Genomic DNA, 11,216 nt, shown 5'->3' on the forward strand with positions numbered 1-11,216 from the left:
TTGCACGTGATATTAACTAGTGATTTTAACTAGTATATATAAAAGGGAACTAGTGGTATCAATGACTAGTCCAATTGACCCATGAGTTTGTCTCGAATAAGATGCCTAAAATACATGTGTTATTGAAGGAAAAAACAACTAAGTAATAAAGCACTAAATAGGACAAATAAGGCAGTAAAGCCAAATTTCAGGAATAGAAATGATAGCTTGCAAGGAGAGTTTGAAAAGCTATCAAAGAGAGGAAAAATCGGGATAATACTAGCTGTAAATTTGTAATAATCATCTATACTGCGATCATGAGATCTGGTTTTGGACAAGGTTGCCACTGTCTTGAAATTCTGTTTCAACGAATCGTGTGAAAGGAGAAAAAGAAACTTTAAATCATATATATATATGTGATATATATTCGTTTAATTAAATTTTATGTTAAATCAATAGTTTGTCGATCAGACTTTTATATGGACAGGGAGATTGATCGATTGACAGGTCGGAACGTAGGTTCTCTAAAACCGACCGATTCTATTTGATTTTTTAACTATGTTTAATCACTCCTGCTTTTGAAATCATCGCAGGTCAACAAGGAGGTATAGTCAGGTGGAACCACCAGATGCCAAATTTAGATTCCAAAACTTAGTTCGAATCTCAAACTAGTGGACCCAAGACTTCTAGCTAAGAGGCTCAAAGATATAACAAACAAAAAAGGAGAGAAAAAAAAAAATATATATATACTATGAAAAAATTAGATAGTTTGGTGTTGTTAACAAAACTGTATTAACGACTGGATTTAATGGCAACAATTTTACTATTATAAGTTTTTGTTGACAGATGATTAATACTCAATAAAAATAACTATTTCCATCAATTATGCCACAACATATAAGTTCTTAATAATAAAAGCATTATGTACAAACACAGTTTCTACATGTTGTCCGTTCTCACGAGGAGGGACTGTAAACAACGATTGGGCTTCTGACCACGTGGCCGGCAGTTTTCCAAGTCAGCAATCCAGACTCCATTTTCCCCGGCGGCAACGGTCCCGCCTCCACAACGACCTTGAACGTAAGTTTCTGCAGCACGTGCGTGAAGGACAGAGTCGTCGGAGACACCGTGATCTCCACCCCGGGGGGAGCGCTGACAATGGCGTGGTAGACGGAGACGGCATGGCCGACATTGGTAACTTGCCGCTGGAACTCAGCAACCGTCGTGGTTCGAGTGTTTTGGAGACTAAGTTGAATGGTTGGATAGTTGAGCGAGTCGTGGCTAAGTCCATGCATTAGAGATGCGCAGTTTACGGGCTTGGGTCCAGTGAGGGTGGCAATTGACGATTGGCTGTACCGTTCGCTGCAGAGGAGTTTAACGTAGGACATCTCGTCGTCATCGTAGATTAGGCCTGGATTTACTGCCCTTTCTGGATTTAGGTTTCCAGCACCGTATGCGAATTCTCCTTCTGCGTTCATTCGTCGACTGATCGGCGTCGCTTCATATTGGAAGTGAAAACAATTATTATCACGTTATTCACTTATTACTTTTTAAGTTCTATGACTAAATATACATTTTAAAGAATTGAACCAACTTAAATCAAAATAAAATTAAGTTTTGGAACTAAACATTAATTATAAAAGTTTAAAAGAGCATAATAAAATAAACCTAACAAATCTAGTATAAAATTAGTTTAATATTTTTCCACATCTAATGGAGTATTATAAATTATTTAAATTTAGTTCATAATAATTTTTTTCTTTTGTCTATTATTTTTTTCTTGTTGAGTACAATATGTGAGGATGTGGTTCGAACTCTCAACTTTTTACTTAGAGATAAACGTCAATTACGGTTAAGCCATATTCGCTTTGACTTATTTTATCTCTATAAATTATAAAAAGTTTATATTGAATAATCCACAAACTTTAGACTGTGTTTATGTTAAAATGACGCATTGTCAAACCAAACAAGGGATTATTTGGCCGGATCAATATAAGAAAATAGGCTAACTAGATAAAATAAGAGTATGGAAGATGCGAGAGAAATATATTTTTAAGTTGCATGTCATTTCTTTATCTTCCACCATTATTTTATTCAACTAATCGACTCCCTCACCCGATGCTTTGCTCAATTGTGTCGAATCATCACTAATATTCCTTTAAGTATCATGAACTTATTAGAATCAAAATTGATCAACTCTCAAAAGTTTTAGGCTTGTAATTAAAGGGAAAATAGAGCTCGGAGGTACATCTAAAAATGGTTGAACATGTGTATGAAATAAGAGTTGAGTCTGATGAAGGTGGAAATGAATTAGATAAAAAGAGAGCAAAGCTAGAAGGATTGATTAGTTTATGTGATTCTAAGGTAAGAGAAAAGATAAGCAGCGCCGTACCAGTGGTGATGAGGGCGGATCTAATGGCGGCAGGAGACCAATCGGGGTGGAAAGACTTTACATAGGCTGCCGCTCCGGCGGCGTGAGGGCACGCCATGGAAGTGCCGGACTCGATCGTGAATTTGGAGAATTGGGTGTCTCCCTTCAGACCCGTAAGAGACTTCAGGGGCGTGAACGTGGCCAATATGTTCACTCCTGGAGCTACAATGTCGGGCTGTATACGGGCATAAATAATAAAAAGAAGCAGTTACAAATATGACAAAAACAGTTAGTAAAAAAACCGAGTTCTAATTTTAAAATAATAACTTTACTCAAATGATATACATCTGCAATATATGTCTGTAATATATCTAATTGTCGATATATGAATGAGATATACATATGATATACTGATAATATGAGTGTCTAATATATTAATTGCAATATTTGTGATAAACATTTAGTGTCTATTATATTGATATGAGTATCGAACATACTATTAATATAAGTGAAAATTTGTGTCATATTTAAAAATTTTAAAACACAGGTGACGTATTCTAAAATACATAAAAGACTCACTGTCACTCCTCCTAATAAAAATAATATTTAGGTATTGATTTGTGAGGATTAAGAGTAATAAAAGAGTTTAAAGTTATTGGATTTTTTACCTTTAGAATTCGGGTGGAGCCTGGGTTTGGGCCTCTGGATGAGAAGGAAGCCACCAGTGGAGCTGGTGTTTTCACTTCAGTAGATTTGTATATCACTGCCGTTGGTGTCCTGCTTTCAAATTCACAACCAACCCCATTAATGCATGCCTTCTCTAGTACTACTGTTTAAATTTCAAGTTTTGGGGGAACAAAATTAATTTCCCATAGTCTTTAATATAGTTTTAAATTATTTTAAACAAAAGCTTGGTCCCTATGGTTATACAACTTAATTTCATTATAGTTATAATTCTTATGGTTCATTGGTAATAACTGACTATATACATCGTGACCCGACCCGACGATAATAGTAGTTCACTTCGACAGCACGTTTTCTTTGAACACAACATAAAGAACGAGTAGGATAGAAAAAACGTGGATCCTATATTGCACATTGTGAAAAACCCCTAAGTTCAAAACCCACCCCTTATATTTACACACAACTCCTTTCCTTTTTACTCTATTTCGAGTACAACCTCGATTTTTCATTTACTAACTATGGGTTTTTTTTACTCTAATTAATTCTATAAACTAAAAAACTCTCATCTCATTTTTTAAAAAAAAAAAAAAAAAATACGGAGGAAGGATACACAGAAGAAAGAAAAATATGCATAGTAGATTCTGAGCGAATTTTTGTCAAACAAAAAAAAAAAACATAGTCCAAAAGAAGAATGAGGCCAATGGAGAAAGAAAGATTATTAACTTAATAATAGGGTTAGAGATAAATGTAGTGATTAAATGGATGCTTGATAGGAGATAATCTTAGACACTCGTCCGTTTAAACCGAAATCAAGATTGTTTCAAATAGGGCTTTCTAAGATACCTTGATGGTACGAAAAAAAAATCAAATACGTAATCCATAGAACGGTCATCTCAGATTACCACCAAACAAACACTCCCTTAAGATTTATCTAGAAGTTTCGTTATATAGATTCAAGTTAAAATCGTAACGGGTAACTTTGACTCTCTAATTAATTCTAGAAATAAAAAAAAAAAAAAAAAAAAACATCCCATCTCATTTCTAATTTCCTAATTAACACCACTCAGCTAACTTAAAATTCACATGTAGCTCTACTAAACCTCAATTCATTCTCCACATGTTCAAAGCAAAATACTATATGCGTACGTGTAAGAAAGCAAAAAAATCCAGTAAGCAAAAACTATATTCTCTTGAAGTATAGATCAAATCAATACTGATTTGAGCGTCACGGGCTTCACGTACTACTAACCTCAAGTTAGTAACGATGTAGACACATTTTGAAGAGGTTTAACCTAATTAAAATCGAACTCGAATTAGTACGTACCTTGTGGACCTGATATAGGCGTCAATAGAAGCACCATCAGAAGTACTAACCATGGTGGCTGAGGTCATGTAGAGATGAGGATGGTCAAGAAACTGATCACTTTGAAGAATGGTTCCATCAGCACCAGCTGATTTGACCACAGAATCAGAGCCCCAAGTGATCATTCTGCACAACACAAGGTGCCCTTTCACCTTTGCTGGATCAAGTGAGCCCTCTGCGCAAATGCTCGCGCCGCCTCTGGCTTGTGGGTTGTTACTCGCCACATCCGCTCCGTCCACTAGAGGGAACATTTTTTGCCTCGGGTTGAATGTGTTTATTCCCATCCCCTGCATGCACAATTCATACCATCAAACAAAAATCCTTTCAAATGCAAGAAATAAGGATTTTTCTGACGCTTAAAACCATAAAAAAGAAATTTAAAAATCGTTGGGATTTTGCATCGGAAAAAAGTAAGGGTCATCCCGACTGGTTTTGGAAATCAGGAGAATCCCATTGTCCCAACGGTTTATGCCCTAGCTGATCGGGATTCAAACCGTCAGACCTAATCAAATCTTCGTGATGGTTTGTATACCGTCAAACAAAAGAGGTTTGAACCTCCGACCTCTTGAAATAATAGATGTATTAACCAATAAACGATGTTGATGTTAGACCGGTTGTGTTATTTGTTAGTTTAGTCAATCTGTCACGGTAACATTTAAATAATAGCACGTGGATATCTGCAAAATATTAAAATAAAAACTAAAACTTCTTCATGTGTAAAATATTAAAATAAAAATTCAAAGTTCTTAATGTGTAATTGACTCTTTTAAAATTTATCTAATATTCTTTTTCTATTATTAATTTTTTAAAAAATATTAATTAAATATTGTTGGAGAGTGTTTTAATAAGTAAGGTTTAAAAAATATACTTGTGTGCCCAACATGATTTCAGCTTGTATTCGCACCTATCTCCAACTATGAGATGGTGAGTTTGAGTCTTCCATTGTACTAAAAAATTTTTACTAATGAGTAAATAACTTTCCTATAATTTGTTTCCAATATTTTTATATTTAAGGTTAAACTATATTTTAATTTCAAATTGTGCTCTCAAATGTTATGTTATAATTATTAACTTTTTTCATAAAAATCTACCCTTTGGTCTTCTTAACCCAACATTTTAACGTATAAGTAGCGTAAAAATGGATTCTAACTCCCAAATTAATTTCACAATAGATATGCAAACTTACAGAGATGCTCTTCCCATTGCCCAACTCCACTCTGCTGGTAAATGTTCTATCGGTCCAACTGGCTCCTACCGTTAAGATCCACGGCGCGTGGTTGATAACGCTGCCCGTGGCCGGGCCGTTGTTGCCCGCAGCAGCCACGGTGACAATGCCGTTCTTCATGGCATGAAACGCGCCAATGGAGACAGCGTCCTCAGCGTAATTGCCAAAGCCACCTTCACCAACCGATACCGAGATGATATGGACACCATCACGTATGGCTGCATCGAAGGCAGCCAGCATATCCATATCAGCGCACCCCCTGCTGGCCCAGCAGACTTTGTATATGGCGATTCTGGCCGAGGGCACGGCACCACGTGCTGTTCCTTCGGCTAGCCCGAACAGGTTGGCGCCAGGAACTGCATTGCCTGCCGCTGTTGAGGCCGTGTGCGTACCGTGGCCGTTAACGTCTACCGGTGATAAGATGTCGATGGGATCGTGGATCTTGTCTAGCTTGAAATATCTTGCTCCGATCAGCTTGCTTAAAAAATGAAAGATTGATGGCCGAAAAGGAAAAAAAACCGTGAGTTTTGATGATTGTTCTCTGTTTAATTACTTAAACCTTTAAAAATTTCACTTACATATCCTTGAGTTTAATAGTAATCTTATGTAGTCCTTACTTTTTTTTTTCCTTTTTAATTTCCTATGTGACACTATTAATTAATCAAAATGATAATATGATATATTTATTTGACAAACGGCAACTAGGTGGACAAAGTAAAGTAGCCAGTGCAAGTATCAACTAATTTGTTCTAACTACTCACTTTCTTTTGTTATTTTTTTATTTTGTTAAATCAGCAAACATTTATCAAATAGTTATGTTCTATAAATATCTAGGTCTTGTTTCATAATCATTGTGTTTTTTTAAATTTAACTTATAAACACTACTTTTCTTTGTTTGCTTTGTTATACACTTTTAAAAAATGTTTTTTTTTTAAATTTGGTTAAGCATTCAACCTTGTTTATAAAAAATGATTAAAAAAAGTTATGTCAAAAAAAGAGAGAGAAAATAGACCAATAATAACTCTTAAAGTTAGAAAAATAAAAACAAAATAGTTACATAAAACAAAGACTTAGTTAATGGTGCGGGCGATTGAGATGACATAAAATACACTAAATTTATAACTAAAAGAAGGAAATGACATGTTTGGAAGGAATTTTAATATGGTTAGAATCACATTCACCATGAAATCACTGCCTACTATTTTAAAATGACATCCTTTCGTAATAATTATCAAGTGATTTTGAAAAAATTAAAGATTACATTAAGTGATTTATGTGCTCAATCACTTGGGAGGTGATTCACAAGTGACTTATGATAAATAATAATAATAATAATAATAATAATAATAATAGAAAATTAATTTTTAAATTTCAAAATTGTCTTATTATTTCGTCTTATTTTCACTTAAAAATTTAAGATTTTTATTTTCTTTGTTTCTAAAAATTTTGTCATTCTCCAACTTTATTTATCTTTAATCTTCTTTATTCTCTCAAACTTTTTTCTCTAAATTTTTGTGATCACTCTTTAAATTTTTAGTTGACATTTCATTTTATTTCTCTATCTTCTTTCACTCTATAATAATCTAAGGTTTTTGTTGCTCTCTAACGTTTCTTTATCTAAAACTTTTGTCAAACTCTCTCTCTAAGCTTCAAATATTAATCCTTCAAAAATCACTTTTAAATTATATAAAAAATCACTTTAAAAAGTATAAAATAATAATATAAAAATCACTTTCACAAAACCAATTATAATTAAATCACTTTTGCAAAAATCACTCTGGTTCCGTACCAAGCAGTTATTAATAGAAGCAACCCTGAAAACGCAAGCCTAAGGTTGGGATTTAAGCTATTTTTTTTTGTGTTAAGAAATGAAAATGAGAAAAGGGAAGAAAATTTTACTTGTTGCAGCCAGAGAAATTTGCAAAGTGTTGACAAGTGCCTTTCCATTTTTTTGGTGGAGGACCAAATCCATTATCTTTGAAGCTCTCCGCCGTTGGAGTGATCCCTGTTAATAATTTGTCTAATTAAAATTTTACAATTTTTGTACTACTTTTAATAATGGCGTGGATAAACCCTAAAAACTGGAAAAAATAATTATTCTTTTGTCCTTCTACTTAGGTCAAGCCCTAAATAATAATAAATTATGAAATTATTCCTTTTGTAGAGGACGTCAAAGAATCCAACTTATGAACTAATCAACAAATTACACGATATTCAACCAATAAAACACTTGAAATTAGGTCACAAAATACATACATAAACACAACCACATAAATATCTTAATCGAGCCACACTATAAAGTAATAAAAAGACATTTCATATAGCTAGAAAAATAGTCGGTTTAACCCTAAAAGTATCAATAACTATTAACGAGTGTCAGCATCAATCTTCAAAACTAGAGATTTAATTAGCGGATATTATTTTCACAACTTATTCAAGTTTAGAGTTTAATTCGAGAATAAATGAATTAAAAGATATATAAATTTGAAAGTTTTATCTAAAAAAAAGAACAGAAATTACCAGTATCAAATACACCCACAATAATATTACTCTCGTGTTGGGGATGTCTTGTTGCATTGGAAGGCAACCCAATGAAGTCCCATGATCTTGTTGTCTGTAGCTTTCTATATGTGTTTGGGATCACTGAATGCACTTCTCCCATCTCTAAATCACAGACATGGTTTATAAAAGCATAAATAGAAAAAAAAGGGGTTAAAATGTAAATAAAGATGAATACAGACCCCAAAGAGAAAATTTAAAAAATGTGAAGCGAGGTAAAAAGCAAATCCAGCAAAAACAAAGAATGATGCTTAAGGATATATGAAAGACGTACTTGCTAGTTTTTGGGCTTCCTCTCCGGTAAGCGAGGCAGCAAAGGCATTGAGGCTTTTTGTGTAGCTGTGGACCATTGATTCCTTTGCATCGACATGGCTGCAAACATATAAACACGTTCTTTTAGAGTAGTCGCGTTCGTTCTGATATGACTGTCACTCTCATAACTCGATTTTTGGAATCAATCACGTCTTGAGATTTATTTGTTATCAACCCTTTTGTTTGGGCTGCTTTGTCCTGGATAAACTTTGTGGATTATTCCAATAAAAATATATATTCTACATATTGGTTTATAAATCAACCTCAGTCATGAAGACTTAATTCAATAAAAATGTCAAATCTCAATATTAATTGCAATATAGTAAGCGATAAATCAAAGAATAGAGATTAAATTTTAGCCCTCCAATCCCAAGTAAAAAGTATTCATCATTTGGATTAGTTTCAGTATCCGAGTATCTCCACAATCGTATGATATTATCCGCTTTGGGCATAGCCTTCACAGCTTTGCTTTCGGTTTCACCCAAAAAACCTCATACCAATAGAGATAATTGTTGTTTGTTATATACCCATGATCATTCCGCCAATGTGGGATTTGGTTTACAATTACCTTACAAATCCAACAGTTCTAGCACAACAAATTTAAACACACAACCCACCTTTCTTTCACTGTTTTGAGAACATTGAGATGTGTTTCTGCTGCATCGACTTCATTGTTCAAAGCAATTTCATTATTTTTAAGGAAAATAATGAAATGTTTCTGCAAAAAATAGAATAAAAAAAAATAAAGAAAATTAGAGAAGTAAAGCTTATAAAAGACTAAAATGGAGCATAAATTTGTCAACTCATAACCTTTTCCTGGTCGTTTTCAACGGCAAAAACATATCCTATGATGGAGAGAAGAACAAAAACAACCACACAAAAAGTCTTGTCTTTCGACATGATTACCAATGAATCGAGGGATCTCCGACTCTCTGTATTTATAATGTGATTTGTTCAAACGTAAAAGGATGAGAATGTTTCCATGGCTATCTATTTATAGAATATATGAAATCTAAGAAAAAGGATTAATTTTTTAAAAGACACACAGAAGAAATGGTCTAACGAGAGATTGGCTTTTGTTTTTTTATTTTTTTCCTTTTCTTATTTCAAAATTGGGAAATCTTTTGTCAATTACCCATTTTTGTCAATGTCAATTAATTGTAGTTCTTACTTGGAGTGTTGTAGTTTTTAGCTGTATTATGATATCTTAATTATAGTTTCTACTCGGACTAATTAATAATTAGGTTTTGTTAATGCGGTTTTGTCAATTATCATTTTTGTCTATAAATGTATATAGGTTAAAAAACACTTTTGGTCCTTGTACTTTCGCCAAAGTAACAATTTAGTCCCTGAACTTTAATTTGTAATAATTTAGTCCCTATACTTTCAAATTGGTAACAATTTAGTTCTTGAACTTTAATATGTAATAATTTAGTCTTGTAATTTAAAATTGGTAACAATTTAGTCCTTATTGTGACAGTTTTTTGTTAAGTTTCTTACCTATATAGATTGATAAACTAAAGAGTTTACTTAATTTTATAAATTAGAAAGATTAAATTGTTAAGTTTCTTACAATTTAGTTCTCGGACCAAATATGATTATAAATTAGAATGATTAAATTGTTATAAGATAGAATTTAACACTTAATTTTAATTGTGGTTTCATATTTCAATAACTTTTTTGTTGAGTTTATAACATAGCATGGTCTAAATCCAATAAACTAAACATCCAATGTTATTATCATGTAACCGGGACAATATATATACTAGGTATATATTTGATATACCCTCGATATACCAGTGGATAATATCCCGGGAATAACTTAAAAGATCTATAGTATATGGATAAGACTAGATACCTTATCCTGATAATACCATGGATACGACCCGCTTTGTAAATGTTACAGACGACCCGATCCAGGTCGTTCGTGTGGAGACATGCGAGTGGGGGTATCCTATACAATGAATTTGTATAAGACCGGACCGCGAAATAGCCAATTTTTAGATGTAACGTCATTGATTAACAGATTGCTATTTCATAGGATGACCAGACAACTCATTCTCAATCCTGAGTGAGTTATGGACTCATACCCGTGAGGGCTCGTCCTTTGATCTGTATGGGTGAGAATGGTCTGAGTCGTCGACTCTACATTTCTACCATTTTGGGGAAGAGACTGAGTGGGGAGTTGGGAACATAACTTCACGAGATGGAATTCACTCCTCCTCGACTTTCGGGAGTAGATAAGTGTTCTCTTAAATGTTGACTCCGACCCCACCCTCTCACTGACTTGAGAGCAATTTTCGATTATTGGTCGGACCATAACCGGGTTTTTCATTAGAGAAGTAGTGGTATTTAAGGAGTAAGATGTAACTCAGAGGTAAAACGGTAATTTGATCCAGCTTGAGTTACGAGCACTCGTTAATGATTGACTTGCCGTTAATGGTTGTATATCTGTGGACATGAAAATATTATGCAGTGAGAAGAGTGTAACTACGGGTCTATAGTGGAGTGACTCGTAGTTAACGAATGTTGATTAACTCGGTCAATGAGTTTGACCGATTAATCTCGTATCGTTGGAGCTTCTCGTCTGTAAGTCCATTAGGTCCCCTTGCTAGCTCACAACGAGTAAAACAAGAATCAAGTTTCTTGGAAAAATTAGAGATGTTCGCTCAAGGGAATATATATATATATTGATACATTACAATATATGGTTAATTCTAAAT

At 33.7% G+C, this 11,216-nt stretch overlaps 1 protein-coding gene across 1 annotated transcript; it reads right to left on the minus strand.

Annotated features, from left to right (window-relative positions):
- Positions 1-784: 784 nt before the first annotated feature.
- LOC111023350 (subtilisin-like protease SBT4.14) lies at positions 785-9,393 on the minus strand. Its single transcript, XM_022300771.2, has 10 exons — positions 9,304-9,393; positions 9,111-9,211; positions 8,456-8,553; positions 8,143-8,286; positions 7,522-7,627; positions 5,584-6,100; positions 4,359-4,684; positions 3,019-3,127; positions 2,372-2,585; positions 785-1,477 (listed from the first exon to the last, which is right to left on the minus strand). Exons 1-10 carry the CDS (start codon positions 9,391-9,393, stop codon positions 936-938), a joined length of 2,247 nt encoding a protein of 748 aa, XP_022156463.1. The 3' UTR covers positions 785-935.
- Between the last annotated feature and the right edge of the window lie 1,823 nt (positions 9,394-11,216).

The sequence above is a fragment of the Momordica charantia genome (assembly GCF_013281855.1).
Source record: "Momordica charantia cultivar OHB3-1 chromosome 2 unlocalized genomic scaffold, Mcharantia_2.0 BLBB01000002.1, whole genome shotgun sequence".
NCBI lineage: Eukaryota > Viridiplantae > Streptophyta > Magnoliopsida > Cucurbitales > Cucurbitaceae > Momordica > Momordica charantia.